This window comes from Plectropomus leopardus, chromosome 2 (genome assembly GCF_026936395.1).
Source record: "Plectropomus leopardus strain MGB_pleo_1.0 chromosome 2, ASM2693639v1, whole genome shotgun sequence".
Taxonomy (NCBI): domain Eukaryota; kingdom Metazoa; phylum Chordata; class Actinopteri; order Perciformes; family Serranidae; genus Plectropomus; species Plectropomus leopardus.
This window is the reverse complement of record NC_142177.1, coordinates 27,103,400-27,123,805: the sequence shown is the minus strand read 5'-3', so window position 1 is coordinate 27,123,805 and position 20,406 is coordinate 27,103,400. Positions and strand designations below refer to the sequence as shown.

The following is a 20,406-nucleotide window of genomic DNA, read 5'->3' as shown; positions in this document are numbered from 1 at the left end:
TTTATTTTTCCCCACAATCAGATTTAATTCATTGTGTACATTTGTTTTGAAAATAAGACAGCGATAAGATTGAAAACTAAGATTAGAGAGTTGAAGATTTTTTTTAAAAGCAGAGTAAAACAATCGTGAATACGTGAAGGGTTACTTTGCAGATTTTCAACCAGCTATGTATCAAAACAATGTTGGTAATGTGTGTAATGAACTGTGGTAAACAGTTCTCCCTGCTCATCCCTCGGCTCAAATCCAGCACATGATGCGTTTCACTGGCTCTTATTGTTGCTCAAACTACCGATTGTACTACCGCATTTTCATATGCTCGCTACCACAGAGACGAGTACAGAAGAGACACGCCTCTCTCTCTCTCTCTCCAACTCCGACTAACCAGATCAGATGGTAAAACTATTAAATTAAATATAAACCAAGATCCTGATGCTGCATTGCCTATTTCTCACCGAAATGTTTTAAGAAACATATTTCGCATACCTTTTAACCATAAATTCAAGATTGTTTGTTACCAGTTGGCCGCCATATTGTTTCCTGCATTAAAACGTCAAAGCTTACATTACTCGGTCAGTGCATGGCAGTACATTCTAGCTGTTGTAGGTTTTCTACCTCTTCAGAAAAAGTGAATTTTTCTGTTTTCTCTGGTCATGTAGCACCAGTTTCAAAAGCATTTGTATGTTTTTACTGCACAGACAGCCCCGTTTTATGAGAAGACCATCTTTCCAGCAGCAATATATGTCTTTAAATATTATACTATATTGTCCAAATGCACAAAATCACGCTCTACTCTGTTCTACTTCTAGGTCTGTGTGATGGGTCATATGTACATAATGTGAAAAGATACCACTACTGTCACATAAGCCCAGTGGAATCACCGGTTTAGATAAACAGCCAATAAGTGAGTAAAGTTTCTGTCCTGCAACTCATTTTCAGACATGAAAGCTGCGGTAACAGCAGCTTGGAGCACCTGTACTGCTTCACAATCTCAACAACGCTTATCACATTTTTCCGGACATTTTTCTGGCTCTGGCAAAGAAAGATAAATCCCAACTTTTTATCCAGTTTACAAAATCCAAATTGGCTCTGTTGTTTTTCCCAGCAGCTGTCAATCAGCAGAACACCAGACAAAAGAAAGAAAAATCAGAGATCGCGTCAGCGTCCGAGGTCTGTAAATTTCCACCACTCTTAGTGTTAGTCATCAATTCTGTCTCTGTATTTCTGCATTATTTGCAGCTGCAGTGACTGTATGAACCTGCTCACCGATTCAGAGCAGTGAGAGCAAAATGAGCTCGCCAGTGTCAAAGATGCACTTTCAGAGGCGTGTAAGAGGTCAGTGTAATGAATAGTCAATCTCACTGATACAGTCTCTGCAGCAAGGATGGACTTATATTGTAACACTCAAAGTTACAGTGGCTGTGGCATTTTAAAATGCAGACCTACACCAAAGATTATAGTATTGTATTAACCTCAATGTTATGAATCACCAAAACTGTGCAACCAAAAGTGCACATTATGTTGGTGTGTCACCCAGTGTGGCCTTCATGGTCTGAGCTGCAACGACTGTAAACCCTTCAAAGCTGCGTAGCTGAGTGTTAACTATCAACATTTTGGGCTGTTTCTTATCAGGAAGTTCACCTTGCTGTCTGCCAAGAAAAGTAGAAACCAAATGTTGTCATGTCACATAGAGCCGATCTCAATATCTACATGTGTAACAGCAGATTTAAAATTGAAGCAGACTCCATAAAATGAGACTGGAATGTCTTTCTTTGCATACTGGAGCAAAGAGGGAACAGGATTAGGAGCTTTGTTTCACAGTTATTGGATTTTGGCTCTGTGGGAATGGAATTATCCAAACACAGAGAGGAGAACAAACAGTGAACCATTCCTGTTAATATGGAAAATATGACTCAGCGTAAACACATGGCACATTAAAAGAAGCTTCCTAAGGAAGTTCATATCTACAAAGTGGCTGTCATAAGAGCTATTATTGATCTAACATTTTGAGGATCTGTTTTTCTTTCTCATTGTAAGCAGTTAGTTCAGATTTTTGAAGCAGGGTTGTATGGGGTACTTATCCATAGACAGTATTTTACATGAAGTAGATGTCAGTCAGTGTGCCCCCAGTTTGGAGAAACAGCCTGGAGTCTGACATGGAAGCTCAGAAATGTACTGCTGTGGAGGAGTCAGCAACAAAATGTATTTTAGCCACTTAAAAAAGTTTTCTCTATAAAAAAAAAATAATATCAGTTTAAGTGAAGACAATATTGAGAGTATTTTCAATGCTTCACCTTAATGTTAGACAGTGATTTTCAACCAAAAAATTAATCTATTATATATCACTCTCTTAAAAGCCAGACTCCATTGAGAAAAACAATGATTTAACATCGCTCAGCAGAGGAGCTGTTGGTCGACCTTTGCTTCGATTACTTCGTTAGTTTGAGTTATTGTGTGACTTTGGTGTAAAAAAGTGTTAGTTCCAATTATCCAAAGTCACACAATAACACAAACTAACTAACTGATCAAAGCAGCAGTCAACGAGCAGCTCCTCTGTCCAGCAAGCTAAAATGACTGTTTTTATAGATGGAGTCTGGTGGTTTTGAAGAGCATAGACTGAACATAGACAACATAGACATCCCGTTGGAGCGGGTCTGATGGAAAGATTAAGTAGTGAAAACACTCTCAATGTAGCATATTGACTGACAGTGACTTTTTTTTAGGTGGCTAAAATACTATTAGACATATTTTGTTGCTGACCCGTCCACAGCAGTATATTACTTCGCCTCCATGTCAGACTCCAGTCTGCTTCTCTGAACTGGGGCTGAGCTGACTGACATCTACTGTATGAAATACGGTGACTATGGATAAGTACCCCATACAATCCCCACTTTAAAAAATCAGAACTATCCCTTTGAAAAACACCTAACAACTGCAAATGCACATACATTTCCTTACTTGCAGAGTAAAAATCCCTTCATTGAGACATCTAATTTATCTAAAATGCATCTTTAACACTCAGAACACTATGGCAACGTGACACTGTCAAATATTGCACATTTTCTGTTATTTACAGGGCTTAATTATCTAAAATAACAACTACAGGCATTATAAAAGGCAGGTTTACTCCTATGTAAAAAACCTTTACACCAGTAGGAATGACACCCAACTGAACTCATAGATAAGCCAGGTAATGTGGGCCTCCGTGAGGGAAAAGTAAATTGGTTTCACTCCTCAGAACCTATTGCACCCAAAGTACTCCTGAGCAAAGCACAAAATCCCCAAGCTGCTTCAGTGGAGCTGCTCTGTGGTGGTAGAGGACTGAGGCTGAACTGTCTGGGCAGCTCCCACGGGGTGAATGAGTGCAACTGCCTGAATGTGGCGCAGAGAGCTGATGGGTTTTAAGAAAACGTCAGCCTCACCCTTGCTAATGAGCTGTCAGAGTGTGTGTGTTTTAACTGACCTGTATCTCCTCGTAGGCCTCGTCAATAGTGGTTACTTGGTGCTGCTCGTGTAGGGCCGGCTCGTCGCAGAAGAAGCACACCAGACTTTTGTCGGTGAGGCAGAAGAGCTTGACCTTCTCGTGGTCCTTGCAGGGGTAGGAGCTCCTCTGAGCGTTGAGGATGGCGTCCAGCGGGAAGGCCGAGTAGCGCTCCACAATGTTGGACAACTTGAGACTCGGTGAGAGGAGGGGGTCAGTGAAGGTCCTCCGGCACTCCGGGCAATCCCGCGCTCCGTGATGCTCCTGCCTGCTCCAGTGCTCGGTGATGCACTTCCTGCAGAAGTAGTGCTCGCAGCCGAAGCTGACGGGGTCCTGGTAGATGCTGAGGCAGATGGAACAGAGGAGCTCGTCCTTCAAGCAGCAAGCCATTTGCAACGACGGAGACTGAGCGGCATCTACGAGGGCAACGCTTTGGAGCTGAGTGTACTTGGTTTAATCTTCAAGGGAGTGGCTTACTGCCATGTGGGAGTTGACAGGATCTTCAGGAATCTCAGGATTTTGCCTTTACTGTTTCTGATGAAAAATGAAACGACAACGATTCATTATGCACCTGATGCATCAGAGCACTACATTTATGACACTATGCCATAAACAGGGATGGATTCTTTTGGTTACTCATTAACAAAATGGATTTTTTGCCAATATCAAATATGCCGATACATTACAACTCATTTGTCCGATAACCAATACCAATATCGTCATTACACTTTTTTCCCCACCTAATCTTATTATCATTAAGTCTCTTCTGTAGTGGAAACAACATCATGTTATGCACACTCTTATCATGATGGCCCACAAGCAGATAGAGATATAAAATATAATGCTTTTCAATGTATGTAACATTCATTCATTGAGCAAAATACAAAAAAATATTTCAACTTTGGTTTTTGTTTTGTATTGTTCACATTGTCATAAGTTTTTTTTTTTTTTTTAAATCAGTTTGTGATATCGGTAGATTCTGATATTTAATTTTGACGCCAGTATCTGCCGATACCCATGACGCGCTGATATTATCGTGCGTCTCTGACAAAATGGACTTCAATGACAGCCTGTTTAACATATTTTTTTACTTTTAGTGACTTCGGTGGGCTGTAATAGCTGGCTGTTAATTTTTTTTTAAGATTCCTTTCCGGGTGATTTTCTCCTTTATTGATTGGACAGCCATGTAGACAGGAAAGGTGGGTGAGAGAGGGGCAATGACATGCAGCAAAGGACCACTGGTCAGAATTGTACCCGGTCACTTTTTCTTTGGATGGTCAATTAATACATTGTATTTTTAGTTGTACAGAGTTGGTCTTCATATTTTTTTAATATGTCTGAGGAAAATGTTGATGTGTCCAACAGCCTCTTCTTTTTCTGTGAGAATCTGCCTTTGCATTTCCAGCATTACGTGACTCGAACGCTAGCTTGCTAAATTGTTAGCCTCAGAGACCTCTAGACGCCAACAGCAACGTCCATGTTGCTGTTGCCTAGCAGCAATGCTCTTACAACTTAACCACTTGAACGCCAAGCATGTCACGTACACAACTTCCCATGTCGCATTTATGAGCTCACGAGTTTCATTTGAAACGAGTGTTATTCACAACTTCCTGTCATTTCTCGGACTAAATGATTCATTGAATGAGAAAACAGGGGACGATTAATGGGTAATAAAAACTAAAGTCAGTCGCAGCCCTATTTGCTGGGGTGTTGTAATTGGGGTGAAAGCGGGACCTATTATCCATGGCCCCAGTGGGAGGGGGGCCCTCAAGAAGCCTGGTTTTGTTGTTATTATTATATTTTTTTTTATTTCTGAGTAATAAGTACCATAACTATATTGAAATTGGCTGAATAAAGCATTTGAAAGACCGAACTTTGTTGAAAATATTGTGGAAGCTCTCTGAGGCCCCCCTTACCTCTTGAAGACATAAAATTGTTTGGTTGCTCCTGCATTAGGATTTGTCTCTAAATGTAGCTAAAGCAGAGTAATTGATATTATGCTACTGGAGCACCAACATACACTGTCATGTTTTTCCCCCCGAGAAAGCGAAATTGGGTTTCCGGTAAACAAAGGTAAGGAAAAGGATGGAAAGCATACTAACTTCATTTAAAAAAATAAATAAATAAATCTAAAGGTGTGTGAGAGAGACATGGATTAAAAGAGGTAAAGTTGGGGGCCCAAAGACACTGCTTATACAAAGGGCTGTGAATTTCGAGCTACACCCCTGCCTATTAGAAAGCACTTTTATACGAATTAAACGTTGTTGTTTAAATCACATATACTCTTAAAAACCTAAGGAAATTGGTTTGACTTCTTTTTTTTAAAAAAAATTTTAAAAAAACATGGTCAGGAACCAATGAACAATTAAACAAGACATGGCCCTAAAAAATTAGCAGGAAACTAGTTTAAAAGAACAGTAACAAGAAATTTACCTGTAAAGCAAAAACATACATAGTTTCCTGGTCATTTTCCCAAAAAATAAAAAACTTAATTACTTTTTTCTATATCTTTAGATCAATTTCCAGGTCATTTTCTTTGTTTTGTTTTTTTTTTAAATTTGCAAATATTTCTTACAAAGTTGCTCATTGCCTTTCCTCATATTTGGATAAAAACCAATTTGCTTAGGTTTTAGAGTACAAGAAAACTGATGTCGATCCAGGTTTCAAGAGGTTAAAAACCATCACCTTTTACCATCAGACGGAACCTGCAACATGTCCTTAGTTGCTCATTTAACTTATTATTTTCTAAAACAGCATTACACTCCATCTATTTCATTCAATTTTTTTTACAAGACAGAAGATGCAATCTAGTCTCACTTTCCTCCTTACCTGTGGAAAACCCTGGCAATTATGCATCCATCAAAAATACTCCCCCACCTTGCTACACCCATTTCCCCTCTCTTTGTGGAGGATCTGTTGATTTCCACAGCAAACTGTCTGCACCAACCAACAGGGAAACACCTGCAGCGGTATTATCTCCGCCGCTGTCTTCCTCCCACCCCGGTGTTAAGGAGCTTCCTTTGAAATTCCCATTATAGAGAGGAGGTTCAACAGCCCTGTTTGAGCTTTTTAAAGTCTTACCATCTACCACAAACTGTCAAGCCAACATGTGTGTTGTAGCCTAGCACACATGCTATTAAACTGGCTGTCTCCACATCTTTTGGAAGCTGGATTTGTAAACATAACCGACCAGGACCACGACACCAGCAGCCACAACGGGAGGATGAGAGGGGGCACAAAAACGGGGCAAAACTAATTTAATAAGCAACGTATTAAAAAGGTGGGTTCGTGAGGTAGCGTGTGAGGGTGGAGATATCTAAATATGACAATTTGTAGTCATAGACGGGATCAGGAATGGAGAAAAAAAGCTTCAACTCACCAGCTTTTTGCAGCGACATCCGCGGCTCCAGTGCAAGTGTCTTTCAGGAAGGAGAGCAGCACACAGCGGCAACAGACGCAACCAAATGCACTGAACGACGGAGGGGGGGTTACAACACATCATATTTACAAGATTACTCCAATTTGCCCATTACTACGTCACTAAATGGAATATGAGTTAATTTTTATTTGAATTCTGGATTTAAGTGATTCTATTAGCGAGTGTGACACTTGAAAAACACGAAAATATAAAGTTTACCCCCCTCTAAAAATGGAGTGGCTCAGACTTCCTCACCCCTTGTTCTCCTGGTTAGCATCGCTGCTTAGCTACCTTGATTACAACAAATAAACACGCTAAAATTACACGAAAAACAACCGGATCCGTATAATAAACTATTTGGTTTGGTGGCATATTGTAAGTGAACAGATTGCCTTTAAAATGGACTGTCACTGTTTACTGAAATGTTTTTATGAGCCGGAGGAGAGGAGCTTCTACAGGCTGTAGTGTCCGCCTTCAACCAGCAGATGTCAGGAGTCTCCTGTTTGAGTCTGCTACCAGCAGTGCTGTACTAAAAACACTGACTTTCTGTGTCTTTAACATGATGTATACATATATGCATAGGTGGCTTAACAAAGGAGCTCCCAGGATACAGGCTCAGGCACCTCCCAAGCCTTTACCTGTAAAATGTTCCTCAAATTAACATGCATCGACCAGGAAGAAACTCAAAATGACCACAGGGAAACATAAAACAACTACAAAGATGCAAAATAGCTGCAAAGAGACAAAAAGAGATGGACAAAGCCTGTTAAAATATTAAAATCCATCAAAAAGAGCAGCAAATGGCTGCAAAGAGATTTTAAATGACTACAAATAGACTCAAAATGAGTACAAAGAGACACAAAATAATTTCAAAGAGACACAAAGCAACTAGGAACAGACTCAAAATGACTACAATTTATAAACGGACCACAAACAAAAGGACACAAAATGAACTCCAAGAGACAGAAAGGAACTGCAAAGAGATGCAAAAAGACTACAAAGAGACAAAAAAGGACTACAGAGATGCAAAACAGCTGCAGAGAGTGCCAAAGAGACTCAAAATTGTCAATGAGTAAAAACAATCACAAAGAAACTCAAAATGACTACAGAGATGTAAGGCAATTACAGTAAGACACAAAATGATGCCCAAGAGAATGAAAGCAACTACAAAGAGACTCCAAAAGACAGAAAAGACCACAAAGAGACCAAAAGATACAAAACAGCTGCAAAAAGAAACAAAAAACTAACAACTTAAAAAGGGGACAACTAACACAAAGAGACACATATGACTAGAGTGACACAAAGAAACTACAAAGAAATTCAAATGACTACAGAGATTTGAAATGACTACAAAGTGGTGTCAAGCAGTTATAAAATAAAAACTCAAAATGACTACAAAGACTTTAAAGAGATTGTAAAGAGATGTGAAGCAGTTACAAGGAGAATAAAAATGACTTCAGATGGAAAGCAACTACAAAGAGACTCAAAATGACTCCAAAAAGGGCACAAAAGCAACCGCAGACACAAAAAACAGAGGCACAAAACCACAGGTGCATAATGAAAACATAAAGAGGTTTAAAATCTGTGTGTTATGCTCCTGTGAGGGAGAGGTGGTGGAGCCTTGAGCATGTCTGTGGGCCCATTGTTTCATTATCCGCTCATGCACATATGACACCAGTTTAGAATCACATAATCTACATGTTTTTTATACAACTACATTAACATCAGTCTCGGAAAATGTACATTTACCAAGTACAAATTTGTCATACTTGTAATTTACTTGGGTATTTCTACTCTATTGATTGTACATTTTACTCCACCACATTTTTGTAAAACTGTAGTCACTTTGCACATTAGGATTTTGTGTAAGAAATATATTATTTGCTAAAAAAAAATACAATGCAATGTTAAAAATGAAACTATCCACAAGTATACTTAAAGCCGTTAAAATTAGTTCCAACCGTGACCAGATACAGTGTCAAAGCGCTGCTTACAGAGCTGCACCAGTAGTAACAATCTAACACAAACATCATATAACACTGACAGCTTTTCTACTGCCTAATGAGTACTTTTACTTTTGATAATAAGTAAATTAAACTCTTTATACACCTGTACTTTTACATGAAATTTTTAGTGCAGAATAGAGTATCACTACATTTTAGATATTTATTTTTAGTAAAAGTAAACACTTCAGCCACCATTAACTTCAATATAAAACCTTTAAGTATGATAATGTATTAAATCTAAACCACTGAAAGCATAATCCAACATCTTTATTTACTATTTACATATAAACACATAGCGTCAGTTAATAAGTTTGATATGGAAACAGAATGAAGGTTTAAGCTTGTCTTGTTGAGCTCGTAAAAACGTGCAATATACCCACGAGTGCATCTTGTGGCCAGGACGATTATTTTCAATGTTGTTTCATGACAGAAAAAAAACGGATTTATCAGTCTTTGATGCTGGTGGTCTTCATGCACCGTAACTGTCACTCTCCTGCACTGACATCAGCGATTGTTTGCCAGCTTCCTGCTGTGGGATGCTAAACGACTCCTCTTCCTTTCCAAATGGGAGTTTAGAGTCAACCTGCATCAAGTCTGTGGGCGGTGTCCCACAAGACCCATTTCCTATGTTAAAAGTGATGCTGACGTTGACGTGAGGACTGGTGGTGACAGGGCTGATGACCTGTGGGCTGGTGGGCTGAGAGGAGGACTGTGAGGAGGACAGTGAGGAGGACTGTGAGGAGGACTGTGTGGGGACGCTGGGCTGCGGGGTGATGGGCTCTGTGTTGGAGATTAAAGGCATGGGCTCCGACAGTGCAGAGAGTGGGTTGTGAAGATTCATGGTGGATTGCAAAGGGCCGATGGACTCCTGGCTGCTGCAGCCGTCCGTCCTAGTTGAAGTTTCGGTGTTGCTGCTGCTCTGACTGTGGTCGCTGCAGGGCTCCCCATTCTGCAGCAGACACTGTTGTTCTGGTGAGGTTTCTGTGAATGAAGTCAGCTGTGTTTCCCCCAAATAACCCTGATTGGTCTGCATTAGAAGGATAAAAAGAATATTGATTCTCAGTAATCTACAACAACATTCAAAACGTATTCAACAAGAAACCAGAGAAGGACTCACTTTATCACCACTCTCACAATTTCCATTTGCATCTACTTTAGGAATAAATCTCGCAGCGTCTGGGCAAAAAAAGCAGATTGAACATTAAGCTAAGTCATGAAAATGGGAGACAAACAGTTCATGATGAAGATGCTGACAAATATTGGTTATTGTCATTCTGTATAACAAGCTGAAGATAAATATGATGTAGATACAATTGTAGCTTTTCCACAAAACAAGAACATGATTAATGCACTTTTTGTTACCTTTCTTCCAGATTGGTTTACAAAGGACCAGCAGGATGATAACGATGAAAAGAAGTATTAATCCAACGACACCTGAAATGACTGCAGCTGAAAGAGACACAAACACAACACGGGGACAGAAGGAGAGACTGTTTGTCATTTTAGAAAAGGGAGAAGGGAGTTGTGCAAAATGGGAGAGGCATGTCAAAACATTTCTTAAGCACTGGGAAGGGACTGTTTTGTTTTGGGTATTTTTTTTGTTTGTTTTAATTTTGGCTTAGGGGAGGGATATACACATTTAAATGGTTGTATTTTGTGTTTATTTTAAATACTATCACAATCCAAAAACCTGTCAATAGGACTGAAAGGCACATTTTTTTAAAAAAATGGCCAAAATCACACCATTCATCCAAGGCCTACACTATAAAAATAGAAATTATCATGGGATTTTCACATTTTCAACAGCCCCTACACATGTCACATGACACAAATGCTTTTGTCAGGAAAACCTAACAAAAAACCCCAAAATTTTATGAAAATAAAGACATACTATTTCAAGAAAATAATAATACAAGAACAAAGATTACATTTTACAAGAAAAAAAGTTTTTCATAAAATTACACCTTTAATCCTGTAATATTATGACTTTTTTCTCATAAAATTACAACTTTATTCATGTAACACACAACATCTTGTAAAAATACAACTTTTTCTCTTGTAAAATGTTGAATTTATTATATGATGAGCCCCTACATACACAGTTTTGTAGTTTATTTGGGAAAATGGTCATTATGCACATGTTGCGTGTGTGCGTGCTGTGATGGGTCTATGTGTGTGATGTGTTGGCTTATTAAATTTTATTGGTTTTGCATGGTGCGGCAGGCAGCTGTCATCCACCTATATTCTGCTGAAGTGCGCAAATGCCTTGTGTGATGATGATGTGATTTGTAAGGAGGATCTGCATTTTGCCCAAGAAATTATCTGTTTGTTTTTGTGATAACTCTCATCCTGTTTGCAGTGGCTCCATATCTACATTAAGTGTACATGTGAAAAAAACACTGGTCAGGGCCCATGGTAAAGGGAGGGTCATGCATTTTTACTCAGGGAGGCTCAAGAGTCAAGATAGAAAAAAACAAAAAAAAACAAAGTAACTCCTGAGACACCCCCTTTTCTGATAAATAAAGTGCAGTCCCTTAGACGTCACAGTTTTCTAGCTATGACTTATTAAGAAACAACAAATCAGTTACTGTACATACCCAGTGTACTGTCAGATACCGTGCCTGGTGGCGGGCTTTTTGTCGAATGGTTGAACACTGCCTCTGAAATAGGCAGGGTGTCTACTGACAGTGTCAGACCACGCGGCACTTCGGGGGCTGAGGTTGCAAAGACTGTGCTCATCACCATACTTGCAGTTGTGAACTTGGTCTCAATGCGAGGCTTTTTTGTTGAGATTTGCACGGTAGATCTTAAGGTTAGGTTAGGTTCACACACTGTGTCCGAGGTAGCGTCGCCCTGTCTAACGACAGCCCTTCCATGACAGCTGGGAAGAATCAGAGAGAGAGAGGGGTCAAAGATCTGAGCTCCACACAGCTGTGAACAGATGTGCGGATCTTTTACTCACTCTGTGTGAGGCCAACAGGGGTCCGTGGAGGAGGTTCTGTTAGAGAACGTCCCGCTGTGGCACCGTTCACACCTCACATTTGAGTTTCCTGTCCCTGGGAACAACACCCAAACATGCTGACATTTACTAACATTTCACTAACAGACATCACATTTACACTTGATGATAGATGCTGTATGTAACATGCTGTGCTTTGGATTAGACGTATAATCAAGTCTGATGGTATATGTGGTTGATAAAGCCCTTAGGGACAGCTTTACGTGACCTCTGCAACATATTCTCACGCAACAGTTTATATAATTTTGAATATTTTGAGCCACTATAAACAGCATCACCACGGTAGGGGTACTAAATGAAATGTTATGTTATGTACCTAATATAAAGTTCTGTTGGTTATGTTTTGAAAAGTTAAGAAGTTAAGATTAGAAAAAAAATCATGTGATGTCACTGCATTACATACTTAACGTTAAGTTACGTAGGTTAGGCTTTGGAAAAGAAACATGAGGCACATTCAATCTGAAAATGGTGTGTGTAGTTTTGCTATGGTTTCCACATTCAACGACACGTTGCCTCAAAATGGAGTGCAACAGGCTTTGATGTACGTTTCCTCTTGTTTGGTGGGTGTCAGAGGTGTTATTGATAATCACATTGATATTTAGTGGGGAAATGTGCATTGTGAATTGGCTACAGCAACATTTGGGCTGTCGACCGACTCAATGTTTCCAAGTAAAAACCGTCAACTGATTAAATTACAGAGATATATGAAATCGTCAGCATTATTTATTTCTGTTATCATTTTCAGCTGTAACTGTAACGTTTAAAGATACATAGTTAAACACAGTGGTCCGACCTATCTGATATTTCTGTGTTATTACTGTATGCAGCCTACTGTGTTGCTTTGCTGGTGTCTTTAGTAAAACAAATGTACCAACGTTGAAGCTAAGCAATGTAATGCTAATTCACCGAGACAAGATCTTTCGGAGGGGTCATGCTTTATTTTTAAAGCAAAATATTTAAGAATGACATGTATGATAAACACACAAACAGTGATGACTGAAAAATAACAGTTGCTGTACCTTGCACAGACACTCCATAACCAGCCCTGCATTGCCTGTGCCTGGTACACGCTGTGCAGTCGTCAGCATCTATCTCGCAGTACATCCCAGGCAGGCACTCACACCTCGACCTCATGGTAGAGGAGCAGCTCTGAACCTCCCGCAGACCTTTGTCTGGTTGTGTGTAGAAAATAATGTTTTGCTTACAGTTATGAATTACAAAATAAAGCAGAATAATGAGTAATTTCAAAACTTTGCATTCTGTAATACAGAGATTTACAGTGCAGCTACTCACCTCTTCTGCATGGAGGACAGGTGAAGCAGTTTATAGCGTAGTTCCAATTCTCCATGTGCTGGCCTTTTGGACATGGTTCACACTCGGTGTCAGTAGTTTCATTGCATTCATGTTTTATCCGATTTCCTGTTGTAATAAATAGATGAATTAATCTATGTTGAGCCACATGTTAGTCACTTTAAATGCATTTTATAACAGCACATGAACAATATAAGTGCAAAACTGACACTTGCAGATGAAAACATAAAGATTGAAAGATACATTTCACACTATTCCTCATATATTTTTGTTGTATATCATATGTAATCACCAGCTGTTTACAGGAGTTACAGTTTATTTATTTGGATACTTATTTTTTTCTGGTTTATCTTCCTCTTTTTTCTGTAAATGATAATGTAAAATTGTAGATATTTGATTTTGTTTATGTTAGTTTATGCATATTTGTTTAGTGAATTAGAGTATAGGTTAAAATTAATAAGGAAGCATTTAATTAAAATCAAATGACTTAGAGAGAGGGGGTGTGGGACTCTTCTCACTCCTTTTCAAATATGTAAATAAAGCCATTATGTGTTTGACCAATTCTTCTGCTTTATGTTTAAATTTGTCTACAAAAAATATCTTTGTCTGTCTGCTTGTTTGTATAATAATTTCTCTATTTTCTTCTACATGTTTGAAATAAATAAATAAATGAAATGTGGTTATCTTAGTTTTCACTGGATAAATTATATCATCACATCTTCACGCCTAAACATCCTAGTCCGAAATAAAATGGGGATAACTACTTGTTTGTATGACATAGAATACTTGCTTACATGTATTTTATATCTGGGGAGGTTTTTATTCATGAAATGCATTGAATACTTCCTAATAATGCAGTTAGACATATTGATTTTGAGTGCAGTAAGAGACCGTGGTTGTGCAATCAAGTGCACACATTTTACAGCTAAAAGGCATTCAAATGAGCATTTGCTGCCACCCTCACTCACTACTTAGCAGAGAGGTGGGATGCAAAACAATTAACTCCACACTGAGTGGGAGAGATGAGGTCAGCAGGCACATGAGATCAAATTAGTGCAAGAGCACTTCAGCAGTTTTTATGACCCAAATCTTTACTAGACAATTGGGAAGGTGTGGGGAGGACAGATCTAATGAAAACGCTTCCAAGGAAAATTCCCAACTGATAAAATGTTGATGTTAACGTTGATAAGTTTGACAGTGTTTCTGCATTCCTGCTCTTTATGAGCTGCAACACTGCACCACAACCATATCACCGATGTTATAGACGATGCTTTTCAAAGCCAAAACACTTGTTGTGCTAGCTACAAGTGTATGTTAATTCTCCATTGCTTAACAGAAATAGAAGCCAATAAGGTGAAAAAAGTTGCAACACTTCCTGTGAAATCCCCAACTGGAGTGTGGACAGAAGTGCAGCATGAACATGTTCACACACAACCATTTTGCCTGGTCCAGACCTTTGAATTCACCCATTTCACTAAAACAGAGTGAAACGAGTGGACAGTTATGTCTGCTATCGGGCAAACATTCATTAGAATACCTGACAGAAGCTATTCGGCTAACATTGGTGGCTATGTCAGCTCTTCATTGCACGCAGAGAACTTCACACTCCCTCAAACACAGCAAAATTTACAAAAATAGTATTACATTTACATCCTAAAAAGCCTTTTTAAAACACTGTTTTAACCGAAATACGTACGCTAAACAAAACAAGGTTATTGTAAAGCAAATGTGATGCGTCCCATTGCAATTTCTTTTCTTCTTATTCTTAAGTTATTTCTTATAATAGTGTTATCATCCTTTATTGTTTACCTTTTTTCATTTAGTGCCTTTTGGAATTTGTTTTACCCCTTTTATTCCTTTTATTTGCTTTATTCTTGTTGAACTTTTGCATTTGCGTTTTGTTCTTGCTTTTCTTGTTTGACTTTTATAAAACTTTCAGTAGTTCAATAGTTAACGTTTACTTTCTTATTTCCTGAGTTCCCACCTTGGCTTTGTCTGTCCAAGCACTTTTATGCACCTTTGTTCCTAAAGGTGCATAAAAATAAAGTTATTACTGTATTATTATTATACAAGGGATAAATAACTTCCTAGTTTCAATGCAAGAATGGTTCCTTGTCCGTTTTATCATGTTTTCATGGATCATCAGCTAGTGAGGAAGCTGTTTTTTTGCCTGAGACGTGCAGCTTTAGGACTTGTCTTTAGTAACTTTTACAAGATGAGTCAGCAGCCAACATTTAAGATTAACCCTTTGAAACCTAAGCAAAATGGGTTGATTTCTTTTAAACACATGGGAAGACTGCAATGAGCAACTTAACAAGAAATGATCCAAAAAATTGCATGACATTAAAAAAGTACAAAATAATCACCTGAAAATGAGAGAAAAAAAACAACCAGAAAGTAGGGTTAAAAAGATAAAAAAAGCAAACAAACATACAAACAACAACAAGGAAACGACCCCATAATTCTCTGGCATTATTATAACTATCCAATTATGATAATTATAGATTTAATTTTTTCGACAATTTTCCCTGGCTTTTTAAAAATAATTTTCTAAATCGAAAATAATTTCTTTTAATTTGTGGGACATTTCTTGGCAAGTTGCTTATTGCCTCCATCTTTTTTGAAACAATTCAAACCAAATTTGCTGAGGGTTCAAAGGTTTAGATACTTGTGAAAGGCAACTGAACGCTGCACAAGAAAAGTGATGTCAGTCCAGGTTACAAAGGGTTAAGCCGCAGACATTGTTTCCAACCAACTCATGGAGCTAACATTAGCCTAATTAGCTCGTTAACTACAGCTGATAAAATCTCTTGATGTCAGCTGCATTTCAGATAATGAAATCTGTGGTCGTTGGAGGATAATGAGATGCTGATTCATCCTCTTTCTGAATTCCTAGGACCCTGTCCTAAAAATCACGAGGATTTTAATGCCATGCCAGAACAGAATTTGACAGGCATAGCAACAGTAACTAGGGGGGGTCTCAGTGGCCGTTCAAGTATGTCAAATATGTTCTTGAACTACCTCAAATCTATTTTGGCATTTCTAGAGTGCAATTTCTTATCACTTATCAGCACAAATAGCCCCATTTTGAATTAATAATTTAACCGTGTACACTTTAAACTGGCTTCATTTGTCTCTCCGGATGGCAAAAGGAAACTAAAGAATGTCTTAAGCTATAGTAGGTGCTGTTAATCATCTTTCACACCTCCACACCCAAGCCTTTACCAACACGTTTCATGACCTGTGTCATCAAATTTTTCTTTACTAAGAAAGCTTTCTCTTTCAGTACAGTGAGTACCTGAGCACTGGCGTGAGTCAGTTTTTCATAATTTTAGAAACTTCACAGAGTGCAGTCTTTGCTGTGTTTTCTGAACAGCACTTACCAGGGGGGCATTTCTTACAGCACAGGTGAAAATCATCTGGCATGTACTCTTTGTCCGGGTCAGCACACCTTCCATCTGAGTTGGCCTGATACGGCAGAGCGCAGATCTATGGGAAAGAGAGACGGTACTTAAGAGCAACTCATCTTGTGCTGCTCAGATGAGGAGAGCTAAGCACGAAGGCCTTTTCTCGTAAACGTCTGACACAAATGATCTGCATTAAGGCTGTCTGGGGGCTTTGAGCTTCAAGGTAACTACATTAAATTACCTATAGGGGAATTATTTGCAGCCCACTTTGGTATCAGCCAGTTATATTTCCTGGAAGTAATTTTAATTTTGACAATTTAGTCACAAACTGACTGGTTATGTTTTTCACACAATAGCTGAAAGCTGTGCACGACCACCCACACCTGCACCCACCTTTTCCCTTCTGGTAATGCAGCTGGCCTGAGCAGGCACGGTCAGACAGGCGGCTATTGTTCTGAATTTGTAGGAGGTGCATTTCACATCTAAAATATCTCTTCCTCTCTGTGGAGCCCCTGAAAATATTCAGACTTCAGGCACTGCACACACGCAGGTAACTCAGGTACAACCTCTCCCTCATACATACTGAAATATCATCACTAGAATGACAGTGGTGTGCTCATTTTTCATAACAGTGCACAGTTGCTGATACACCTGTTCTGTGCATAGTAGTTTAAAGTGTTTCACCGCAGTGCCCTCCAATGACATGCCGAAGTTAAAATATGCTGACAGATGCAGTGTATTTCTCGTCTAACAGGAAACGGAGGCGTCAAGCAAAAAGCCCTCGGTTCTGAAGTACAGACGATTTCTGTGGTGTCACCACTGTTAGCACGGGATGTGATGACAAAGATAAACTTCTGTGATCTGAGCTCTGTGTTATTAATTACTGACAGTTTATTGAAGAGAACATTCTGTTTTCTTTTCCTTTTTCCTCATGGCTGCATGCCTGGATGGCAGTGGGGAGGGCTGCTGCCTCATTTCAAAACCTGGTAGTCTGAAACTGCATTAGATTCCAAGCAATTGAAACCAAATATTCATACAGATTAACCACGGTGCAGCTTTTTACTGTAACAATGTCACACGCAGGGCAAAACTGGCATTGATGAGGACAATTAAAGTTTTAAATGATAAATCCATGTTCTGTTGAGTCCATACAAGAAACATGTTTAAAAGATAAATGCACAAATTTGCATTCCAAGACACTCCAATTAAAAATCACTTTACACATTTACAAATGCTGATTTTTAAAGTACTCTGCCTGTTTAACTTCCCTTGAATTACTCCAAGAAAGTGAAACTTTGACGAACAGTTCCTATAGTGATTAAGCTGTATGTTTGTCATCCAATGGATCCGGACGCTGGCTGACGTCCAACCTGTCCAGAGTCCCTGATAAACACAGCAAACAAGCGTGACAGACTTAAAGACACAAAGCCTACCTTGGCAGTTTGGACATTCAGCAGAAGCAGTAGTACGAGTATGTCCTTCATTGCCTCTTTAAAGCAGATTGTCGACTGTAGAGGACACAGGTACCAGCGTGTGCACTGTACCAATCATTCTACAAAGGCGGGCCAGCAAGTCTGTGCTAACAGAAGCAATTTCCTTGAACTGAGTCGAGGGTTTGGAGGAAGGAAACGAGCAGGCAGGCGCTAACTTACATTCACTGCTCTGATGAAAGAAGCACAATGAGGTTAGGCAGAGTTTAGATGAGGTTAAACACTTTGACTGTACTTCCTTAGACAGTTGATAACTGTTGTGTATATATACATGAGAAAAATACAGTTAACTAGTCTTTTTTTTTAACCTGCAGCTGAATACAGGAAAACTAGAGTACCTGTAAAAGTTTTACAACATGAGTTAATTTAGTTTTGTAATTGACTGAGTAATTGATTATGTGAGTACTAAAACCAACCTGGCTGCACCAGTGATGAATTTAGGGGTGTCTTTTTGCAAACAGGTATTCAAAGCTACAGATGATAACTCTTATGAAAATAACTTCTAGTAATATTTGCTAAAACTGCCACTATATCCACACAGTTTATCCACACAGTAATAAAAATAGTAGTAAAAATAATCATGTTCCTCCTCCTCCTTGTGTTTCTAGTGTGAAAACATTTTTTGGATTTTAGGACTAATTACAGGAAGTGTTGGCAGGCTATTATTAAGTGATGAGTGTAGGGTAGAATCAGTGTGTAGTGTTAATCGCGACAGAGAGCTGTGCTCAGAGCAGACAGGTGTTGCCGGTTTGAGCAGAGAAATTAGCAGTGAAGTTCTCAAGTGTCAGTAAATGTACTTTTTAGGTTTCACTTTGTGTATAAACAACACAACGCAACACAATGAGCTGCAGTCGTACATGGGGAGAGGAGGAGACGGCTTTAAGAAAGACTCAGTTGGAATAACTTGCAAAAACTCTCAACACTTTTTTAATAACTCTCTGAGAGGATGGGTGAGAGGGGATACCAGAGGATGATACTGCCTGTCTTCAAACCAAATAAATATAGGGAGACATAGCTCAAGGTGATGATTACAGGGCGTAGATCCACCACATAAAGCTCTTCAGTGGGCTCACATAAGTGCAATGTGATTGAAAGACTATTTTGGTCAAATGTATACAATATAACAAAAATTACTTTTTCAGGTGTTGAAAGGGCAAATTACTGCTCATGAACTGTCAAACCTGGCAGCGCTAATCATATATGACTCAGATTCTGTTTATGCACTGTCTATCTCTCATCTCAGATGTTTTCAGAAGCATATTTTAGTGTACTGTTTAGCTGTAAAATGAGACAGTTTGCTCCAGCAGGACAACAGTGCTTGGTTTTGGGTCCCCTGTTGTCAATATGGCAGTCAGGTCGCAAATGTTTCTCATTTTACAGCTAGATGGTACACTAAAATATGCTTCTGAGAATCTTGAATATTTTTTTCACAGGTGTCTTGTACTTTGTTGATATAGTGACACATTCAGCAGGACGAAAGTTATTTTTTATTAAAGTTTCCAACTGTAGCTAAAATCACTTTGTAGAGATCACTTTTCTGTTTTCAGAAAAGTCACATTAAATAGAGATCACCTGTGGGTAGTTATGGGTTTTCTGTCTGAAAGATCCAACTTTTGGCGATTCGTCACTGCAAAGTCTACAGTATACAGAAATCCTTTTAAATCCAAGGCCAGTGACCTGCTACCTGGAATTAGAAATACAAAAACATGACAAGGTATTATCTCATTCATAAATTCACTCGAATAGTATGAAGGCTGCAGAAAAAGAAACTCTGAAGAAAACCGGACTTCCTTTGCTGCTCATTGTGTGATTCGTGTCATCAGTCAGTGGCAGTGGGGAATGAGCAGCACTGACTATTTTTTCGAAAGAAAAAAAGAAAAATGAAGTCACAGGCAAAACAGGAAGTTGACTCCTCTAGATTTTCTCTTATCTTGTGTATACGCAGAGACATCCAGATACAGCTCATTACCACAGTGATTATCAGGATATCAACAGAAGTCACTGCGTTTTTAAGAATTTGAGGGTTTCTACACACCAGCAGGATACTAAATTACATTATATAAATAAGGATACTGACATTACATAAATAAGGAATTTTTGTTCCACATAATGTCTGATTACACAATCAGTAAAATCAGGGTGAGGGTTTTCGGCAGTGGTGTCATGTAACAAAGTAATAATACTTGTTACAGTACTTTGGGAGTGTCTGTACTTTACTTAAGTTGTTATACGTCTGTCAACTTTCACTTTTACTCCACTAAATTTCCTGAATAAAAT

At 38.9% G+C, this 20,406-nt stretch overlaps 2 protein-coding genes across 2 annotated transcripts in view; both read right to left on the bottom strand.

The window, feature by feature from the left end:
- trim62.1 (tripartite motif containing 62, tandem duplicate 1) overlaps window positions 1–6,967 on the bottom strand; it is a 50,807-nt gene extending 43,840 nt beyond the window's left edge. The window contains exons 1-2 of the mRNA XM_042506726.2: window positions 6,858–6,967; window positions 3,461–4,012 (exon numbers count right to left, since the gene is read on the bottom strand). Of these exons, the coding sequence (XP_042362660.1) occupies window positions 3,461–3,868 (408 nt within the window). The 5' untranslated portion in view covers window positions 3,869–4,012; window positions 6,858–6,967. The remainder of the gene's footprint in view (window positions 1–3,460; window positions 4,013–6,857) is intronic.
- A 2,186-nt stretch (window positions 6,968–9,153) lies between these two features.
- Window positions 9,154–18,283, bottom strand: tnfrsf1b (tumor necrosis factor receptor superfamily, member 1B). Its single transcript, XM_042509418.2, has 9 exons — window positions 18,073–18,283; window positions 16,616–16,721; window positions 13,215–13,340; window positions 12,941–13,093; window positions 11,865–11,958; window positions 11,500–11,783; window positions 10,265–10,351; window positions 10,020–10,078; window positions 9,154–9,929 (listed from the first exon to the last, which is right to left on the bottom strand). The coding sequence occupies exons 1-9, from the start codon at window positions 18,121–18,123 to the stop codon at window positions 9,372–9,374; spliced, it is 1,518 nt and encodes a 505-aa protein (XP_042365352.2). The 5' UTR covers window positions 18,124–18,283; the 3' UTR covers window positions 9,154–9,371.
- Between the last annotated feature and the right edge of the window lie 2,123 nt (window positions 18,284–20,406).